At 38.5% G+C, this 23,550-nt stretch overlaps 2 protein-coding genes across 3 annotated transcripts in view; both read right to left on the reverse strand.

The window, feature by feature from the left end:
* Positions 1-23,550, reverse strand: part of EPHA3 (EPH receptor A3) — a 434,619-nt gene that overhangs the window by 190,359 nt on the left and 220,710 nt on the right. The gene's annotated exons all lie outside the window — the stretch shown is intronic.
* On the reverse strand, positions 9,390-13,075 carry LOC130357033 (uncharacterized). Its single transcript, XM_056559345.1, has 2 exons — positions 12,577-13,075; positions 9,390-12,242 (listed from the first exon to the last, which is right to left on the reverse strand). The coding sequence occupies exons 1-2, from the start codon at positions 12,671-12,673 to the stop codon at positions 11,710-11,712; spliced, it is 630 nt and encodes a 209-aa protein (XP_056415320.1). The 5' UTR covers positions 12,674-13,075; the 3' UTR covers positions 9,390-11,709.

Below are 23,550 nucleotides of genomic sequence, written 5' to 3' on the forward strand. Positions count from 1 at the left end.
ACCTATCCCACATCATACTGTGGTGTGACTGCATTCAATGAAAAGTGCTTAAACCCTATTAAAATTGCCAAAATATTCTGTCACATCTAATTACAGTACTAATGTATTAATCCACAGATAATATGAATGGATATAGTGTTGATATACGTGTCAGTGCACTCTGCTCTGTTGTGACACTGCACAGTCAGCCATGAACAAATCTATAGCAATAACACATAGTCACTTGGCTCTGCTCATTGACTTATGTGCCAACATAGCAGATTGAACGCTGCTTCCCACCTGGTGTCAGGAAGTATCTGGCCAGAGTATTACACACATGATGAGTTATAGCTGGTGAGAAGAAAACATTTGCCTATTTATCCATAAAATATTTTTGTTGCCATTCGTGTTTCCATTTTTTAATTACAATTTTGTGTTTATTGTTTCTGATTATCATCCAACACATTGTAGAAAGTGTTTCCTTCGTACAGTGGTAATGGGGACTTGATGTACCCCATGTTACACAACAAAATTAATTCAAACAAGCAATTCATGAAAAAAATTGACATGCCCCAATGTTCGGGCTGCATTGCATGGACTGGGCCACTCACTAAACAAGTACTGATCTCATATTTCTACCTGTTACAGCTACATACCGTATATACTCGAGTATAAGCCGACCCGAATACAAGCCGAGGCCCCTAATTTTACCCCCAAAACCCAGGGAAAGTTATTGACTTGACTATAAGCCTAGGGTGTGAAATACATCCCCCCCCTTCATCATCACTGCCTGTCAATCCCTTCATCAGTGGTCTTCAACCTGCGGACCTCCAGATGTTTCAAAACTACAACCCCCAGCATGCCCGGACAGCCATCGGCTGTCCAGGCATGCTGGGTGTTGTAGTTTTGAACCTACAGGGATGTTGCGTCCCTGTGCGTCATCATCAAGGCAACGTCACTAGTCCGTGGCCGAAGCGCGGAGAAGAGGCCCTCCCGGTGAAAATGGAAGCCCGCAACGAATAACCATCCCCACCAGACGGTCCCTGCAGCATAGATGGCCTGGACCAGCTCACCCTAACTTGTGGTAAGTACAAAACAAAAGTGTGGGGGGGGGGGGCTGGATGATGACGAAGGCCGCAGTGGTCTTCAACCTGCGGACCTCCAGAGGTTTCAAGACTACAACACCCAGCATGCCCGGGCTTGCTGGGAGTTGTAGTTTTGCAACATCTGGAGGTCCACAGGTTGAAGACCACTGATGAAGGGATTGACAGGCGGAGAGTTCACTCGAGTAGAAGCCGAGGGGGCGTTTTCAGCACGAAAAACTCGGCTTATACTCGAGTATATATGGTAAATAATCGCCAGATTGTTCGTGCAGTCTTTTCGGCCAACAACTGCCCCATGTAATAAGGCCCTTAGGAATCCCTTAGAAAATGATGAAAGGGTATGTTGCTATTGCTACTATACAGCTATAAGCCAGAACAAATGAAACAGAACCAGATGGAGCAATAAAGAAACAACCACCATTCCAAACATAAACAATATATCATTTTTGTCTAATTAAAAAAACACTCAAACAATTACTGGCCCTAATTTATTATTGCAAAGGCATCCAAATTTTGAAGCAATTCGCCCCCAAAACAGTTTTGCATTGCTTGCACCATATTCATTGCGAACTTTAGACATTTTTCCTTCAGGTCCAACAAAGGTGGTAAAGAAGGTGCGGCTTTGGTAAAAAGCGCTGTGGTCTAGGCCACCAAAATTTGTGCGGCTTTGAGACAGCTTATAAGGGTCTAAACTTAGTCTAGACAGTCTATAGATAGGCCAGATTTAGCAATCAGCCTGATACACTGTGATACATTTGGCGCAACTGAAGATTGCTAATGTAAGTTTGCAGTGTCTAAGAAAATGAAACTGGGCGCCTATGTATGAATAAATTCATAGCGCGAGCAACATAAATCTCACATATGATGCCCCCCACCCTTTGAGTTTATTTCAGTTTTGAATCCTCAATATCAGTCTGGAACTAAACCAGTTCAGACATAGAAAGATAGTACTTAATGATACCAAACCATAAAACTGTGGGATATGGCACTCTTACTTCCCAACACATATCCCCAGTTACATACCAGCTTCCTCAGGGAAATTCCTTATTATGATCACTTGGGACCCAGAAAATTATACACAAAAGGCTGAATTTAGATCACATAATATTTAGGATGTCCAAAACCTTTTGAAGCACAACAGGTTTTAGAGATAAAAATGTATTAAATGTTTACATGACAAAGCAATGTAATCAAATACTAAAATGATACATGACTGTGTGTGTATGTATATATATATATATATATATATATAGAAAGAGAGAGAGAGAGAGAGAGAGAGAGAGAAGAAAATTGTCGCAGCACTCAATAAATGCAAAAAAAAAGGTGAGTTTATTCCCACATGTCCAGAAAAAACAAGCAACGTTTCAGCCCCTCAATGGAGCTTTTTTCATGCTTGAAAAAAAGCTCCATTGAGGAGCTGAAACGTCGCTTGTTCTTTCTGGACATGTGGGAATAAACTCACTTTTTTTTTCATTTATCGAGTGCTGCGACAATTTTCTTCTATTACGGGACTGTGATCTGGTCGGGGCGCTGGCACCGGGAGTCTTTGGTGAAGTAGTGCTGCATTGAACTTGTTGAATATATATATATATATATATATATATATATATATATATATATATATATCTCACAGAAAAGCAGGCATAACTGGTCTCCAAGAAGTCATGAGTGGTCATGTCATTACCAATAAATGTCTTTCTATAGAGATAGCTTCTCTCTAGGGTGTCCTGAATATTGGTGCATGATCGCATGTGCTTGACCACACAGTATCTTTACAGCATGTAGTACTGGTTTGTGGTAGAGCTACAGATATATTGAATCCATGCTGCTGCCTTCCACCATAGGTTTCTAGTGCTGTAGGTTTATCGCTAGGAATAACAAGGAATAACAAAGATTTTCCAAACTGGACAACCCTTTTAGAGATAACCCATCATTATCTATTATTATTACAATACTCTAGTGGTTACCTTAACCCCTTCAGGACATAGCGTTTTTCCGTACTTGCGCTCTTATTTTTTCCTCCTTACCTTTTAAAAATCATAACCCTTTTAATTTTGCACCTAAAAATCCATATGATGGTTTATTTTTTGCACCACCAATTCTACTTTATAATGACTCAAAATGAATCATTTTACCCAAAAATCTATGGCAAAACTAAAAATAAAATCATTGTGCAAAAAAATTTAAGAAAAAATTATATTTTGTAATTTTTGAGGGCTTCCGTTGCTACGCAGTACATTTTTCGGAAAAAATTACACCTGATATTTATTCTGTAGGTCCATACCAATAAAATATCCCCTACTTATATAGGATTCAATTTGTCTTATTCTGGAAAAAATCATAACTACATGCACGAAAATTGATATGTTTGAAATTGTAATCTTCTGACCCCTATAACTTTTTTGTTTTTCCGGGTATGGGGGGGTATGAGGGTTTTTTTGTGCCGTGATCTGAAGTTTTTATGTGTACCCTTTTTGTTTTGATCAGACTTTTTGATTGCTTTTTATTAATTTTCTTATGGTATAAAAAGTGACCAAAAATACGCTATTTTGGACTTTGGAATTTTTTTATGCTTGCGCCATTGACTGTGTAGTTTTATTAACAATATATTTTTATAGTTCAGAAAAGGGGGGTGATTCAAACTTTTATTAGGGGAGGGGTTAAATCATCTTTATTAACTTTTTTTCACTTTTTCTTTGCAATGCTATAGCTCCCTTAGGGGACTATAACATGCATTATACAGATTGCAGGCACTGATCAATGTATTGCCATAGCATAGCATTGATCAATGTTATCGCAGCTTGACTTCTCCTGCCTGGATCTCAGGCATGGAGCAGTCATTTGGAGATTGGATGCAGAGGAGGCAGGTAAGGGAATCTCCTCATGCATCCTAGCTGATCGGTACACCGCGGTTTCACCGTGGTGGTCCCGATTGGCCCGACTGAGCTGCCGGGAAGCTTTCACTTTAGATGTGGCAATCAACTTTGATTGCCACATCTAAAGAGTTAATGCCAGACATCTGCCTGAACAGCGATGTTCAACATTATCCATGGGTCCTGGCTGCTGATAGCAGCTGGGACCGTGCGGGTATAATGCAAGCTCAGCTCCTGAGTTCATAACCCTGCTATGCCGCACCACGGTTTATAAACAGCGTTTTGCGGCAAGGGGTTAAATGGCAAAAGTTAAAAGTTGCGTTAAATTTGATATTACAATCTTCATTGATTTTCATTCTGTTATGCAGGTGTCACCAACTTGGACTTTTGTTAAAGAGTACCTGTCACCAAATCCAAATAAAATTTTTAATATAGTGTTCCATGTGTAATTATCAGACACTTTTCCATTCACTTGCTTTTAAAGGGATTGTGCTCTGCCCTGGCTTTCGGAGCTCCTCTACCAAAGTCTATGGGAAGGGGGCGTGACAGCGCTCGCGCCCCCTTCCCATAGACTTTCGTTGAGGGGGCGGGCGTGACTTCACGCCCGGCGGCCGTGAACACGGAAGCCCGCACACAGCGTTCGGAGTAATGAACTTCCGGACGCTGCGTGCGGAGCTCCGAAAGCCCCTTTAAACTTATCAACATAAATATGTTTAAAATGTAGTATAAAGAAAACGGCCACTAGGCGGCTCTCTTCTGTTCCCTGCCACAATTAATACAGTTTGGTCTCCTCCCAGCCTGGCAGGAAGCCTCAGGTAGTGCTCTTCTGCACGGAGCTTGATTGACAGCTGCACAGAAAGTGAAAACGCCACAGATTCTCACAGAAAGATGCACAGACTGAAACCTGCAGGAGAGCCTCACTGATAGCAACACAGACTGAAACATGCACAGAGCTAGAGGTCTTCTATTCATCACAGCACTGCAACCATGTGAGGGCGGAAGTGGTCCCTCAGCAGGCTTCAGTGATGTCATGCTTACTTAGAAATGCCCACTTTCTCCTGCTGGGAGATTGCACTATGTGAGCAAGTAGAAAGGTAAGATACACAGCTTTTTAAAGCTCTGAAATAGTTTTTAAAGGGGTACTTCCGTGGAAAACTTTTTTTTTTTTTAAATCAACTGGTGCCAGAAAGGTAAACAGATTTGTAAATTACTTCTATTAAAAAAATCTTAATACTTCCAGTACTTTTTAGGGGCTATATACTACAGAGGAAATGCTTTTCTTTTTGGATTTCTCTTCTGTCATGACCACAGTGCTCTCTGCTGACCTCTGCTGTCCTTTTCAGGAACTGTCCAGAGCAGCATATGTTGGCTATGGGGATTTTCTCCTGCTCTGGACAGTTCCTAAAATGGACATCAGAGGTCAGTTTGTGTGTCCAGTGTTAACAGTGTCCTATTTTGCATCCCAGTTACCTGTTCCATGTGGACTCCTTGTCTACTGGAGGTGTTTTGAGGGATTGCGATTTATCCTGTCCTAACTGTGTTCTATAATTATATCTTGTTGTATCTGTTTTTCTGAGTTGCAATATGGCATCCCTGTTACCTGTCCATGGGGACTCCATGTCTACTGGAGGTGTTCGGAGGGATTGCGATAATTCCTTTTTAGCGTTAGATCCCGTTTACCTGTCTTTGGGGAGGGTATTGTTATTACGGTGTCTACCAGAGGTTTTCTAGGGGATTAAGCTTATTCCTGTTTTGTTCTGGAGTATGTTCACAATTATCCATTTTCCTGTCTGGTGTTTTGAACTCTATATGTTTATTAGTTCTTTATTCAAATCTTTGGAGTTCTGTTCTTGACCGCTTATCTATAGTGTTCTCTGTTCAAGACCACGGAGTCCCCTGTTCATGTCCGCTGATATTGTGTCCCCTGTGCTGCTCACTGATCTGTGTCCTCTGAATTTATTACTATAGAGTTCTATGTTCCTGTCATGTTTCTGGTTTGTGACCGACTATTTATTAGTCTGTGTTTTTATTAGGCCCCTGCACTTTAGCTCAGGGAGGGACCAGTGCCCAGTTGTCGATAAACCAGTTAGGGTGGATGGGCAAGTAGGCAGGGAGAGCGGTTTTAGGGTCAGTTTAGGGCTCACTCTCCCTGTCTCCTGGTCGGTCCCTGACAGTTTTATAGAGTTTTGTAACTTTTCATTAACATTATACCTCCGGTCAATATGTTAAAATACTGTAATCCCTATAAAGTCCTAATAAAATCTTTATCATTGAATATAACATTAATGCATAAATAAATACATATATCTTCTTTTTAAGGCACAATTTTATAGCACTAATCCAAAGTAAATAGAAATGTTACCTATCTGTTAAACTACTTGTCCCTATACTGTAACGTAATACCTTGCCGATCTTTTAATATCCAATACACAAACATGTGATTGTAATCTACGGCAGCAGATTTATAGCAAAGGCTCCTATTTTTATTTTGACCATTTCTCATCTTGTCTCTGCCGTACGGACAAACAAGTCTAACTAATCACAATGAGACGTGGCCTGTAGGTAAGATATACGATGACACAGTATTCCATTTCTCCAGCTGTCTCACATCCAACTGAGTTTGGCACTCAGCAGTTGCTTCTGATTTGGAAGAGCTTTTATATCGGGCTAAAATTCCAGCCATACTCATCAGGACACTAGACTAAGCAGCTGGGAGGACGAGGATAGTGCGATGTGTTTGGAAGGTTTGTTTAGTCTAGTGGATACTGTATTCCCTTAAGAAGGAAATGTTGTTTACACATGATATAAATTGAGACTTTTATAGTATTTCGGTAAGAAATGACGATCAAAATACAGTAAATATCGTAAACACTGATTGTTTTGTTGAAACACAAGATTTTGAAAGTACTCTAAACATTTGTGTATTCTGTCTATGGAAAATCAAAAAATGTATATGTAATCAACCTGTTGAATATGTAAAATAGAAAATAACATTAACACTAACCTACAGTACACTACACCACCCTTCCAAGAGAAATGTTCATAAACACCATTTATTGGAGCCGCTGCTGCCTACAGTATTTTGTTCACACAAATATAATAACACAGCACACATCAGATTAAACAAACATAAAAAATCTGGATATTTATGACATATCCATTAAGTCAAGTTAGCACAGGCAGTACCTCTGGGGTGGTCAACAAGCTGAATGGGCTGTTTTACTAACTTAAGATAACTGCAATAAAGGTTAATGGGAGTTATGTAAACAGAGTTACACTATTAACTATGTTTTTTCCGTGAGTCAGGAGTTCCCACAATCAGCGTGGCCTGCGATGTTACATTAACATCAGCATTACACCAACTGGGTAAAATGCCCATCTCAGCTCTTTTTGGCTTCCTTCCCCATAAATGCAAGCAGGCATGAGGGCCTTAGATCTTGAGGTAGGTGCAGGTCACAGAGATGAGACATTACCCTTTCAATATGTGGTCAGTGTCCAGATGGGAATTCCCTTTATAGGATTCACAGTCAGATTGCCTTTATTCCCTTGCTCATTACATACTCAAAAAATACTCTGCACAGTATCCATACAGGCAAGCTTACATCTTTATTGATGCTTCCTACACAAAATGCCAACATTTTGACACACCCAGGAGTCTCCGCTTGGCCATTATTTTGGTCTTTGCCCACAAAGATTTCTTGACGAGATGCTTTTGAAGAGGCCATTAGGTCAGCACAATTCTACCAGTTATTTCAATACTGGAACATGCCCTAATGTGAAATGTGACAGGTGCCCTTTAACCATTAACATAGATGAACATGCTGATTTGTTAATAATTAGATTGGTTTTCTATTTTTATTGCTTGGGAGCCATATATCCATTTCTGCTTATAGACGCAGTAGCTGGCTAACCCACAGGTGTACTGAAGAAAACAAACATTTTTCTAAACAAGCTATGGCTGCATGGCAACGAGTGTACCTGTCAAATCCCACAAAAAAAAAAAATATATATATATATAATAATAATAATGTGTAACTTAGTACCTAATCCTGACAATGTACACCTAATTTTTATGCCTCTATCACCTATATATTTTATAACATTTCTCTTTTCATTAGCTCACAGTGTTAGAAATCATCTCAGGGGAAGAGGGCGTGTCCCTCCCTTGTGATGGTGGGAGGTGATTGGTGTGTCTGCTTATGCAGCCTTGTCCATGAGTCCTCTCTTATCCATGACTCATGGACAAGCATAATGCTGCTGCAGGACTGGTTAGTGTCCCAGTAGGTATGGGGACCCCTAGTGGTGGGATTTTCAGAAGCCGTTTTCATTATTAAATATAAAAAAAAAAATTAAGCAACCATATTACAAAAGGTCTTTAATTTTCATCAGTGACAACATATAAAAAGTTTTTGGATCTGACAGTGCCCCATAAAAGGGAACCTGTCACCATGAAAATGCTATCTAATCTTTCAGGATCATATTATGAAGCAGGAACTGAGCAGATAGATATATTTAGTCATTTGTACACTGAAATCTCAAATTTTTCCATGGTTAGGAGTCCAAGGGGTGGTCCTATTATTTAATGACACTATTCACTAGACTTCTAAGAGTAGAAAGAGCAGGGATTTTAATACACAACTATTTATACTTAATCTTTTTACACACACACACATATATATATATATATATATATATATATATATATAGATATATATAGAGATATATATATATATTTTTTTTTCTATTTGCTGTATAACATGATGTTGATAGTTTAAAAAGCATTTTTGGGTGACATGTTTCTTTAAGTATTTGAAGAGTTTAGACAATTATTAGGGTATGTTCACACTACGTATTAGTAGCTGAATCTCCGCTTGTGGAATTCAGTGAGCGGAGATTCCGCCTGGCAGGCAGCGGTAAGACCGCGCGGCACTGCGCCGTCACCATTGCTTGCGGACTTCCGCCAAAGAATGAACATGTTCTTTCTTTGCACGGAACAATTTCTGCAGCGGAATTGAAATTCCACAGTGTGAACGGGTCTCGCAGAAGACTCATTCACACAGATGATAACGTTCACTGTGCGGCATTTCACTCACAGAATTCCGCTCATGGAATTCCGCAGGGAATTCCACAGTGTGAACATACCCTTAGGGTATAAGCCCTTATCTTACATTTATAGTGCCTTAGTTATGAGTTACAGTATACTCTTATTTAGTCAGTGATCTGAGGGAGTTCAGGAGATGCGACAACTAGCACCTCTGTAAAACACCTCCATGGTATGTAAGCACTTTGTTTAATGACGATGAAAGATACATTGTAGGTCACAATGTGAAAACCTGATAAATTGACCATATAAATCATCTTCCTTAGTACTGTATGTACAGGAGCCAGCATGGCCAGTAATAAAAAAAACTACCAAAGTGCATAATTGTGGAAATCACTTTATTAAATGTATAAACTGTAACAGATGATTACATATTATTTGAAACAGTCAGATTTGATTAGCAGGAATACACCTGGACAATGTTACTGAATTTTCTATGTCATATTATTCCAAGAGAGAACATTAAGTGTAATTGTTACAAAGAAAAGAAAAAATATCAGTAGTATTTTATGGAAATGGTGTTGACCAATAGATTTGTAGCACAGTAGAAAACATATCCATACATCCAAATACAATATGATTCATCCCATCCCTCCTGAGCCTGAATCACATTATTTCTTTCCACCCATCTCATTACCTCTGTCTCGGACACTTTCATAACTTCTCTAGAGCGGCACCTTCCCTCTGAATCTCACACAATCAAAGCTGCGCTGCATGAGACTGAGGTGCGTCTTCCCATAATGTATAATTGATCTCTCCATTTCATACAAGCAATAGGGGATATTCCTATTTTAAATTCTCTCCCCTCCTAGTCTTTCTATCATTGTATCGGAAATATATCTCTATCTTAAGATACATGAAAATGTCTTGAGGATTTCCTCACTCTTTGCCTCTATCAATAAGAAATTGTGTCCTACGGTGCTAAGGAATTTGCTGGCATACGTAAAACCCACATTGTAAAGCAGTATATAGATTGATGGGATTATCTGACATGTTCTAAAACATTTACAGTAGCGATGATTGTGTTTTATAGCGTATTTTTTTGTGTTATTAAGGCACAATCTATTTTCTAAGCATATTTTGTGTGTAGCAATTTATAAAAATAATAATAAAAAGAAACTCTATGGAGTGTTAAATATAAATACTATATTTAATTTATTTAGTTTAATCCTCATATTTGTAGGTCTTTTAATAACATATTTTGATTAGAGTGTTTTAGTACCTCTTTCTTTAAAGATTTCAGAATTTCAGAAAAAGTAACAGGTAAATATATATATACAATATAAAGGTTTAAAATACATTGCCCACAGTTCATAACCAACAGCAGAAACAGAGCACTGGTCAACCTTAATTTATTTAAAAGGGTTTTCCGGGACTATAATATTGATGGACTATTCTTACACCAAGGAGGAGTCCAACTTCCCGGTACTACACCCATCGACTGATTGTAGAACAGAAGAGGACTTCAGTCGCAAATTTGTTTACCAGGTACATTGCCATACACTGTGTAGCGGCCATGCCTGGAAATAAAGTGTTCTACAGCTTATTCCCAATTAAACTGGGACTTTGCTGTGAGTAGTACTAGGCACAGCCACTTAGAAATGTTCAAAGCTAAACACCTGGTAATGAAGAAGCCAGAGTGTTCACCAAGGTGCTATAAACACTACAGTCAGCTGATTGGTGGGGAGAAAACCCCTTTACTGAATTCCTGTAAGGTATTTGGCTCATGCTAAATTTGCACAGACATTTGGTATTTGCTGGTCTATTCTCATCTTATTTTCATGAGAACATTTGGTAATTCAAAAGGCGACTTTGGAATCTACCAGATCATCTGATCATAACATTTTCAGCAAGTACAATGTAACATAGTTTTAATACTAAAACACTCAAAAGACAATTTTTGTCAGAGTGGATCTAGAGAACTCAATATTGAGTCTTTAATTTATTCCTCAAATTTTGCATATTTCAAATTAGCATATTTTACAACAGAATAGTTCAGGAGATCATCATTCATCAAAAACATGATTGGTTCTTGACACAAGAGAGAGATGAAACATTTCCTAAGAAAATGTTAGTGAATGCTTCCTCTCTCCTTTGTTTTGACACTTGATCTTTTTTTTTTTTTTATCAAAAAGGGCTTATATGATAAGGAACATCCAGAACATGACAACCACGAGAAGCAAGATTAGATAAAAATCAGCATATCCTGTCTATGCTTGCCAGAATTCTAATGTATATGGGAGCAGGTCAATTATCTCCCTTTCTACTGTCAACAAGGATCATTTGTTGTTTTAGGGAGGTAAGTGCTGCTGGAAGTACCTGGCAGTGGTTTTTCTCCTTTGTATCTTACATATGAGCTGAATTTCATGTATGACCAAATGTACTCTTTGAACAGAAGGTTTTGGCCAAGAATACTACCAAAACTGTTACTAATTTGGCCTAATTGTATATAGTGATACAAAAAGAATTAAGTAACAACAAAACATTGCTTTCTAAAAGAAAAGTTTTAATAGAAGCTCTAAAACCATAAGTTACTAGAAAAAAACTTAAGTTCTTTCAAAATCAAAAAGGCAAAGCAAGCTCAAAAATGTAATGTTAGTGGAACTCTCCCATAGCTGTATAGACCAAACATTAAACAGCTTCTGTTGTGTCTTTAGGTATAAAGTCTCCTTCCTCCTCGGGTTCGGTATCTCCGTGACATTGCAGAACTGTTAGAGTTGCTTGGCTCTGTTGGCGTAGATGACTGAGAAGGATTTTTGGAAAGTTCAAGCTCTTTGAGTTGGACAAGGCGCTGGAAGGTGGAAACAATCTGATTATTAGTTTTCACCAGTTCAGCGTTCATGGTGGCAGTCTGACGGGCCAAAGCTAACATGCCCTGGGAAAGACTAAGAATGCTTTTGTGGACTTTGGACAATGCATTAGTCATTGAATCCATCTTTTTCTCTATTCTCTGAAATCCATGTCTTAGAATATGACAGTGCTGTTTCTGGTTATCCTTGATTTCCCTTCCATGGTCACGGAGCAGTTCATGCACTTTCTGGATAGGTTTTAGCATCCTATTTTGGTGGACAGTGGATTCATCTTGTTGCTTCATTAACATGTCTTCTAGCTCAGATGTTAAAGGTACCTTTGCCGTGCTTGGAGCTGAAGAACTAGAATCGTCTCCTTTTTCATTTTTCTTCTTTTCTGTGTATAAATCAGAACAAAAATATTAATAAAAACAACAACTTAAGTACACAGGTAATTTTTTTTTTTTTTTTTTAGAAAGGACAATGGTAAAAATAAATCAAAATAAAAAGTGCCATACTGGAAGGGATTGCAAGCAAAGGTAAAACCCACAGGAATGAATATGCTATACATATGAGATTGTATAATATTATGGGTAATGAACAAAATATATATAACTCAAGACTGTGTATGACTATGACTTGTGTGATAACCAAACACTGTGTCATGATTTGACAAAGAAAAACTCATGAATGGCGATTATGACGGTAAATTGATAAACATTGTGTCTTACCCTCAAGTGTGGCCAGGTCATGTTCTGCTGAATCCACACTTTCCAATCTGCTCTTCAGCATCACGTCCACCTGCCTCCCAAAGAGCGTCAGCTGCATGAATGTTATGGTATCCCTCCTGGGGCCCCAGAATACCCGTCCCTCTCTATATCTATCACTTTGTCCAGGGGTCTGAGTGTGTTTAAGTGATTACTACTGTTCTTTACTAAGACATAGTAAATTTATCACCATGCAAGTAAGAATGTCCTGTTTTTTGGCATACAACCAGGGCTTCTAGTTGTAGCTATTAGACTGTAGTGAGCGCAAAGCAGAAGACTAATTTAGAGACAAATAAAACTTTAGGTTCGTCTACAATAAAAGTTGCTTTAGTTCTATAAATGAAACAAACAAAAAACAGTCAACTATGTTCTTCAGGTACATTGGTATGTTCTATGTTCCCTTAAACACCTTTTGTTCTTTTGAAATCCAATTTTTTAGCGGTTACAGCTTAGTTTTTTCTGATGCAGTGTCTCAAATCCTCAGCATGGTCAGACATAAAAGATAAACTTCTGCCTTCCGGAAGCCACCACTATAGGATAAAAAAGTTTAGGCTAGGTTCACATTCAGTTTTGTCTTTGCTTTAAACATCCATATTTTTTATCCTCTGATTACTCAAAGAAATGTTTGGATGAATGTAAATATTTAGTTCTATGGTATAACATGGACAAACAGATTTTATTTCGTTTGTCTATATTTCACTGCTTTCTTTTCTATTTTACTTTTTTTTTTTTTTTCTTATTTTTTGCTGCATAATAAAAAAACATACACATTGTAATCTGTTAAATTTTATAAAGTAATTCATTGGGCAATGCATTCTGCTGTAATGAATATAGCGGAATGTGTTGCGTTTTCAAGAGTATAAAATGTGTATATTTAATATAACCACAAATACAGCTAGAGAATAATGTTTTAAACGGGTTATATGGTGTTTTTAATTTTATTTTCATTTAAAAGCCAATTAGTGGCTAAAAAAATAAAATAAAAGAAACCTTACTTACTTCCCAACTCCCCTGCTTCTGCTGTTCTAACACTGCTCAGGTCATCTCTGATCTCCACTTTTTGAAACCTAACCTTTACATAGAAAAAACGGGTGTGAATCTCCCTTTATCCTATCACTGTCTGAGGTGGGTCACAGCTGCAGTCAATGATTGGACGAGCAGGCACTTCCTGTGTGGGGAGATCAGAAATTAGGAAGTGAGGATCAGTGGGAGCCTAGAAAGTGAAGAAACGGCAGAGGAGGGTAGGATGATAGAACTAGTTCTAAAAAATACTTACTTTTTAGAACTTGTTCTACCCTTCTAGGTTTAAAAAAAAAAAAAAAAAAAAAAACTACCTTGGCTATGCCTCAGATTTTGATACACTATGAAAATATTAATAAATAATGTTGCATGTTGGTTATTAATTTTATTTAATCCCTTTTAGTAAAATAGTTTTATATAGGTATAGAAATTTATATAACCTAATGAACTGCACAAAACTAAATTGTAAGTTCATTCTGTAGTGGATACATCTTAGTAACTTTTTAATGTTATGCTCTACCTAAATATTATCATAGCACACTTACGTCCCTTTAATTAAGTTTTATATTATATAATTTGATTTGTATTGAGAAAAAAGCAAAATATAATGACAATAATTAACGACATCTTATTACACAGAACGGGCATGCTCACACATAACTTTAACTGTAACTTTAATGAATACATTACACAATAATATACAGTTAGCTAGTTACACTTATTATTGCCAATACTCAGAATAATGGACTGACATTTCTAAACTTGTGCACTACTAGGTTTTCTGGCTGTATATTTGGACACATCTGGATAACACTTAAATAAAGATATTCCAGAGGCACTCTGCGTGCGCCTTGTTACAATGCATTACTAATTGCGGATGTTGTTTATAAGGCACTTTGCGCTTATGTGCAGGAATGCATGTAACCATGACAGACTTGCAAGACTGCTACTACTTAGATGGATGAATGCAAATTGTAAACAATATGTTCCCGAAAGTTCTAAAAGTCCTGGGCATAACGCTTCTTTGTTATGTGTCGACAAAATGCAGAAGGCACACCACCATATGCCTTGGCAGCATCAAAAGCATTGACTTAATATAGATAAAAAGATATAAAAGGGGGACTTTTGAAAACCTGGAAAACAATTGGGATTAAGAAAAGAAAACTGCATTACCAATGTCTTTTTTTTCAGACACTGCAAAATAACGAAGCATTATTAGCATGATAGCAACAAGCAAGGCATTTAGCATGTGTAGACTGATAGAGACTGTGGGACTTCTGCTGTTGGTAGGTACAAATTAATGCAAAAATGTATTATGGGAACAAGAGCTTTATAGCAAGTGAAAGGTGGGAACAAACAAAAATTATGAAGCTGGCCAAACATTAAAGTCGGCCAAACTTGTTAACTTCAACAGGATTGGCCAATCATATGATGTGGGGTCTCCTGATTCTCCACGGCAGGAGGAAAAGGGTCAGACATGTTGGATTTCACATACCTGATTATGTTCTCAAAAAGATGAGCCACCTCCAAAAGGTGTCTGGAAGCACTTTCTCCCATCAGAATTCTTGCATGCTTAGACACATGTATGTGGGAATCGGAAGAGGCAGCTATCTGCTGAATGAGCTATCCGAGATGTATGACCAGCTTAAGTGGGTATTCCTATCTCAGGATGTTATCTCCTTATCACAGAATTAAGTACACAACATGTTTATCGGTGGAGTCCAACTGGGAACCCTCACTGATCCAGAGAATGGGCAGAAAATGATTCGCATCGGGCTTCCGAGCATTGCCAACCTCAGCACTATGCAATACTTGGTAGCTTAATAGACAATAAATGGCGTGTTGTGTGCTTTCTTCAATCTGGGGGACAGTTTACTTCCATTCTTCGGATCAGTAGTTGAACATCCTGTCGATATGAAATAACATGTTGAAACGAGAATACCCCTTTAAAGGGGTACTCCGGCGCTTAGACATCTTATCCCCTATCCAAAGGGGACCCCCGTGATCTTGCATGCTGCACCCCATTAAAATCAGTCCCCGGAGCGTGTTCGCTCCGGGTCTGATTACTGTCGATCATGGGGCCGGAGCATTGTGACTTCATGGCTCTTCCCCCGTGTGACGTCACGCTCCACCCCCTCAATGCAAGCCTATGGGTGGGGTGTTAAAGCTGTCCCGCCCCCTCCCATAGGCTTGCATTGAGGTGGCGGAGCATGATGTCACATGGGGGCGGAGCCATGATGTTGGATAGAGGATAAGATGTCTAAGCGCCGGAGTACCCCTTTAAGCTGATGTGCATGTAAAGATTATGTCATTCCTGAAACCATATCACTGCTTTGTTATCTCTCCTAGGCCAGCTGTGGTTGGACTTGGGCCCACTAAGGCCCACTATTTCATAGTATCTGCCGACTTAAGGATCCTTCTTCGCTCTTGTGCAGTGTTTTCCAACCAGCGTGCACACTGGTTGAAAAACACTGCTCTAGTGGGCCACCCCAATCCTGTCCTGCATATTGAAATAAAAATAAAAAATGCCCAACAAACCCATTGCAAGTCACAGTCCTTTAGAAGAGAATTGGAAAGTGCATTCTACTGTTCCAAGTCACTAACACTTCCGTCCTGGCATTACATGAAATTCTGCAGATTACTTGAATTAACGTGAATAGTCAGCGGTCACACTGCTGGCCCAGGGGTCATTTAAGCAGTTCCATTACAACAACTTGTTTATACAGGAAATGTATTGTTATGTCCAGGCAAGATTGTGCAGAACAGAACAATATAACAATGTAATAGCCACAAGATAAATTGAAGCTGGTCCCTCACGTATACATTCCAGTCTACTAGGTGGATCTCGATTTGCAAAGGTGGATGATATATAAATACAATTTAAGCACAATAAATAAATAAAATTATATTATGTATTAATATAAATATAATGAATAGATTTTTTTAAAACTGAACTTTGTTCAAATACTTTAAATTCATTACACAATTTTTAACAGACTAACCTATTCTGTCTTTTCTGCTATACATATGGCTGTGACACTTAAAACCACAGTTTCTTTTTGCCATACGCAGAACAGAGTAAATAAACGGAGGGGACAGACAAGTCTTTCGGGCAATGTAGCATTGACTGTACATTATACTCAGTTATTTGCTGCAGTAAACACACACATCATTAACAACGGCTCAGAACAGATGCAAATTATTGGCGCAGGGGATTAAAATATTTATTTTTTTTCCATTAAAAGGCACATATTTCACATACTTGGCTGGCGCAAGCTTAAAGTTTGAATCATGATATCAATTGCTTGAGATGTTGTTGGGTCATCTAGGGTGTCAGCATATCTATAAAGATTTTCTTGTAAGCCATTTCCATCAATCTTTCAAGGCTGCAGCCATCTACCAGCTCCATGTAGATGTATTAGAGGAAAATAATTTTATCATATGAATAGTTATTTTCATGCATCATTCCGCTTCCATAAATCTACTGTGTGTGTATTGGAAAGATGGAAAGCTATCCTTTTCTTGTTAATGGAGTAATGGAGAGCGCAGTAAATGAAACCCATGCATAAACTGGGAATGCACTCCATCATACATTCATTTAACATTTATCAAATGAAGCAAGAAAGTTGAACTACCCTTGACTAACAACCCAGGGAGAGCAAAGTAAAAGGCATTTATAGGAGGCACAGATCTAGCACACATAAAACTGTCAGCGAACACTTGCCATTCATTCATCACGATAAAGCATAACATAATGAAATGTTTCATATTAAAATGATTCACAAACTGGCATGCAATACCCTGCCTGGCCACATGGCGTGCTGTACAGAAATCTATGGACAAACATAGAAAAGACACAAGCTGCACAATGCCCAGGTTGCACCAAGTAGAATTAGGAAGCAAAGTTATTTGCACTCTTTATTTGCCTGTAAATAACTTAGATGTCTTGACTTCACAATGTTGACAGGTTGAGAGGTTTTCAAAAAAAAAAAAATAATAATTATAGACTTGATAGTTTTCAAATAATCTAACCTATTAACGGTTGTTTAGGGATGAGAGGCACCCCTTAAACAAGGCGTCTGCCTCAAAGGACAGCAACACATTGGGTGAGATTTATCAAAACCTGTGTCAAGGAAAAGTAGTGCTGTTGCCTATAGCAACCAATCAGGTTGCTTCTTTAATTTAAAAAGGCCACTGAAAAATGAAAGAAGCAATCTGCTTGGTTGTTATGGGCAACTGAACCAGTCTTTGATAAATTTTCCCCCTAGTATCAATATTGTCTACCACTTTCTGCTGATTCCCCACCTTCTTGGTTTCTAACAATGCAGTTCCTATGGAGAGGTAGTACTTTCACAGGTTCATTCATTAGCAAAGGGGATGGGACTTGCCAGGGCTGGGTAAACTCCCTACAAAGGTCCAATTGCAGCCACAGGATGTGCCTCTATGGTATGTATGCCTTGAAATGCTCCAATAAACGGTGGAGAGCATGGACCCTTGGATTTGTTTCCCTTTGGTACAGCTGTTTTTATTTCAGTCTCAAAAATATGTTGGATTTCCATGAAATGTTAAGGTGCCCATTTACGTTAGACGAAGGAATGTGGAGGCCTCTCTGCCAACAGACTATGCCAGTGCAGAGAAGGGTCAGGCATGTTGAATTTTAACTTTCTGACCCTATTGCTCTTGGAGGGATAAACCTCAACCAGAGCTGTCTTACTTTTGCTTAGTCTTCCCCTTCCGATTAAAAAAAAAAAAAAAAACATGGACATTCTGCCATGCTGAGAGTTTACATGTATGGGGAGGTCGAGTGAGATAATTGTTGTCCAAAATGTATTCCCACCTTCACCCAGTTAGGAGGTCTTCTAACCAACCAGGAGGCCCATTTCTCCATTGACCACTTCATGAAAGATTCTAGGTAATAGCTTCTATTTATGTCTCCCCATAGATGATATCAGTGTAATACAGCACAGTTCACACCAATTCATGGGGCTGATGTATCATTTCATATGAAATTACTCTTTAAATATAACCTGTTTTGTTTTTTGTAAACCTTTTAATTGGAGCTAAGTTAATGTGGGAACATCTATAGGAACATGTAATTTATATTGAGTCATATAACCCCCATTCGCGCACACACACTCTTTGGTTGTCAGATGATATATCTCATTTGTGTCAATAGAAAGTGGTATAATGTAACATCAGAAAGTGAGAAGGTGACACACGACCCTTGCCCCTTATTTGATTGCATTCATCTTCAACTTTGTCCATCTTTATTGGTGTTTATTGCATTATATATTTGTGTATATAGTAACCTGGCCATGTTTACAGTCCTCATGAATCAGCTTTTTCGACAGATATGTGTCCTCCATAAACAAAATAACTCAAATTGGCAGCAAAACACCACAAGCCAGAAAGCAAGTTAAATATGTTCATGCTTCATCTGAACATCATTCTTATGCCGTCACCCATAAACAAACAAGAATCAGGCCACCCTGATATAACCTTATACCCCAGAAGAAGAAACATGTTAACAGACATATGTAAATCAACACATCAATAAGAACTAGAAAAGCATAACAAGAAAAGAAAATGGATATAATAGAGAATCCATATGTATATGTCATATGGAGCGCAGCTTGTCAGCTTGTGGTACTACGTCTGTAGCGTGATTATGTTTATTTGGAGCTTAAAGGGAATGTATCATCTATTTATTTTTTACTAATTAAAACCAGATACTGATACACATTCTAATCTGTTCTTATTTTCTGATTGCATATTTCTTTTCTGTTTTCTATACAAGATTATAGGATCAGCCATCCTGTCTGAACTACAGTTAACAACAATTAGAAATATGTTTTCCATCAGGTACTATACATGTGCAGTATCCCACTGTGTTCTCTGCATGGCCTTTGGGTTGGTTGTCGGACATTAGTGCTTGTGTTAATTTACATCTGTACTTTTGCTCTACTTTTATGGTATTTTGCATTGTTTTAAAATTTTGCTTCATTTTATGCTGATGCTGTACTGTTGTAGCCTGTTATTGCACATAGGTCCATATGTTTAACAATGGGGACCTTTCAGACAGTGGGAGGAGCCTTCAGCCTGTCTGTTCCCAAAGAGCAGGAGTCAATCCAGTTGTAAGGAGTCTAGTTTACAGGGAAAAATGTGAGGAAGAGCCAACCTCCCTCCCTCCAAAGTTGGGCCCAAGACTCTGGGATCTCTTGAGGATAAGGAGCTTCCGCACAGTATTAAGGATTAAGTCCCAGTGAAGTTTTCCTAGCCCCTGAAGGAGAATAGAACAGTGGAGAGCTGGGTAAGGCTGGGTTCACACTACGTTTTTGCCATACTGTTTTCAATCCATTTTTCTAAAGAAAACCGTATGGCAAAAAAACGGATGGAACGGTATGGAAAAAATTAAACCGTATGCGTTTTTAAACAGTATACTGTTTTTAAAAGTGCATACAGTTCCGTCAGTTTTTATAGAAAAAAAAAAACATATATTTTTGAAAATGTTGTCCATTTTTAATGAGAGGGGTCTTGGGTGGGAACTTTAGGATTCAAATGCGTATGTGCAAAGTAGTAAAAACGTATACGTTTTCCTGTATGGAACTGTATACATGTGCGTTTCCCATTGACGTCCATGTTAAAAAAACGTATGCGGTTGCAGTACGTTTTTTAAACCGGAGTCAAAACCGTGATTGACCACGATTTTGTCTCCGGTTTAAAAACCGTACTGCAACTGCATACGTTTTTTTTTAACATGGACGTCAATGGGAAATGCACATGTATACGGTTCCATATGGGAAAAAACTTATAAGTTTTTACTTTGCACATGCGCATTTGAATCCTAAGGTCCCCACCCAAGACCCCTCCCATTAAAAATGGACAAAATTTTCAAAAACGTATGGGTTTTTTTTCTATAAAAATTGACGGAACTGTATGCACTTTTAAAAACAGTATACTGTTTAAAAACACATACGGTTTAATTTTTTCCATACTGTTCCATCCGTTTTTTTGCCATACGGTTTTCCTTAGAAAAACGGATTGAAAACAGTATGGCAAAAACGTAGTGTGAACCCAGCCTAAAGATGGGGAAACAGAGACTATGGGGAAAAAGTGTAGATATACCCCAAAGCTATTCTAGGATCCTCAATGGCTTCAGGTCATGTCAAGATATCATGGCTGCCAATCTACCTTCATCCATAGGATCTTAATGGGCATGGCAGCTCAGCGAGTACTACTTACTCCTTGTGAGCAATGAAGACAACAGCGCAGACAATCTGCTTCAGTAACAGAAGGAAAGCATGAAAGTTCACAGAAAGGTAGCAAAATATTATTATTTACTAATATACTGTATGTTTATTCTACAGTCTAAAATAGGTTTCATGGCGGAAAAAGGCATTTTAGGGTATATTCACATGTACAGTGTCTGCTGCATAATTTCTGCAGTTGATTTTACTACCCATACTGTATATGGGAACGTACCCTAAAGATGCATTTCTTTTCAATGGTTCCACCACCAAGAATCTGTACAAATATTAAGAAGGCTCCTATTTTGTTTCTGATTCTGATATGCTCATAAGAGTAAAGGGGTTATTCAGGAATAGAAAAACAGAGCTAAGTTCTTTAAAAAAAAAAGCAACAAATATTGTGCGTGGAAATACAACTTGGTTATTACACTCTAATGGAACTTAGCTGCAACACCACACCCAACCTGTGGACAGGTGTGGTGCTGGTTTGGGCTGTTTTTCTAATCCTGGATAATTCCTTTCAAAAATATTTACTAACAGAAAAGTGGGCTGGAGCGGAGCGTCATACAAGGGTGAAGTGACGGGTTCACTTTAAGAAGAACACAGCACGGATGAAAGTCTTATATAAACTATTATGTTGCTCATTCATTTTATTTAGTTATTTTTCCTACTTCAAAGCAATGAAAGAAAGCTGATCAAAAAATTATTCATGAATACATAAAGCCGCCGTTTAATCTATTCAACTTAACTTTTCCCTTTGAACAAGATGGAAAATTCCCGTTTGAAAGCGAGAACACTGCCCATGTAAATAATTCATCCTGCTGGACGTATGAAATAATGTTATCGTAATTTGTTAAAAACATCTTTATTTTTCATGCATTCGGACTGATAAGAGGAAGATTCAATTATAGCACCATATGCATATTCTAAACACACCAGTAAAACACATGAGAAAGGCAAAACATGTAGGGACAGATTTAGGAAATTGTGTAAACACACAGTTTTCTTTTTTCAAAGCTGCGCTGTGAATGGTTGTTTAGTTGAGCAAGGGGTTGCGGCTTGCCGAACTTTCGAACATTGCCAGTTTCAGCTTGCGCGAACCTGGCAATGTCGGGACTGAGCTGTGCTCACAACTGACAGCCGCGAGTACAACTCAGCCCAGCCTCATGATGTCATAGCTAGAGGCGGGGCTAAACAAGAAGAGGCCTGGACCTGCAATAAGATAGTAAGTATCACTCTCTTCATGGTATACATTTTACAGCCATATAGATGGCTGTATAATGTATTCACTCCCTCCCCACCTCCAAGGAGTTAGCTAGTACTGCTCAGCAGCACTAATTAACTCCTTCCTTGCTGGATCAGCATATAGCACTCTGCCCATCAAGATTCTCTGGTTTACTGTGACAAAACAGTTAAGTTGCGCAGTGTAGAGAAAAACCGAGCTATGGTCAACTAAGTCAGTTTTGCTTTTAGACAGTTTCATAAACCTACCACATGCTCTACAAAAGCCCTGAGTATTACCTGTAAAAATCCCCAGTTAACACAATTCCTTGAGTTGTCTTCATCTGCCAATTTCTTTAAATTTCAGTCACTCATTTCTAAATGATGTTATGTAAAGTGAGTAATTTCAGAAAAGTTCTGACAAGTCAGAAGTTGTGATCGGTGGGTGTCTGGTGAATGAGACCCCACTGATCACTAGAATGAAGAGACAGAAGTGCTTGGCCAAGAGCTGCGCCTCTTGTTTCTATTGAGCTTACCTCAGAAAGCCAAGAAAGGGGTAGATGGATTAACAGAAGTCTCAAAGACTTTTATTGAATCCATATGCTGGCTCGGCTTTCTGAGGAGAGCCACGCAGAAAAGAAGTGAAAAGAAGCTCTTGGCTGTGAACTTATGTCCCTTCATTCTAGCGATCAGTGGGATTCTCAGCAACCAGTCTCCCACCGATGACAACTTCTGACATGTCAGAAGTTTGCTGAAATGACTGGTATAGTTTAAATTGTTTCTAGATTATAACATTGACATTACAATTTGACTAATAATATGACCACCATTGCTGCTCCCCCAGGGGTGGTCACCCAGTACTGAATAGTTACAGTATACTCCCTGTGGAGGTGTTTCAGACCAAGATAATCAATTGAAATCCAGGACTTGCACAAGCTTTTCTTGCCACTACTTAAACCTTTCACATATGAATAGTATAGACTGTAAATAAGCAAAGTTTCAAGAGGATCTGCCTCAAATCAGCCCTCAATTTAATCCAGAGCTCTGAGTGGGCCAGACAGTAAACAGTAATTACAGTTTGACAGGATTTCCCACTCCCCTATGTAGCTTCCATGGCATCCCATGCTAGAGTGCTATAGAACCATGAACTGAGAAGGAGGCATGCTTGGTATGCCTTGCTGCTCAGTGAAGCAAGTGTAAGGACTGTAAGTGGCATTGAATAGCATCAATAATTACCTCTTTATACCTAAGAAAAGACATTGACCCTCTTTTACTAAGAGAGTTGGGATTTTACTAGTGTAAAATGTTATTTCTCACTTGTGGGATTTCACTCTATTTACTATGGGGATTCACCATTTTAGAAGCTGAGAACATTTTTTGACCAGCTTTTGCTTGGCGGAAATTTAAAGCCATTTATTCAAAGGATTTTTTGTGAATTCAATAGTAAACA

This window comes from Hyla sarda, chromosome 2 (genome assembly GCF_029499605.1).
Source record: "Hyla sarda isolate aHylSar1 chromosome 2, aHylSar1.hap1, whole genome shotgun sequence".
NCBI lineage: Eukaryota > Metazoa > Chordata > Amphibia > Anura > Hylidae > Hyla > Hyla sarda.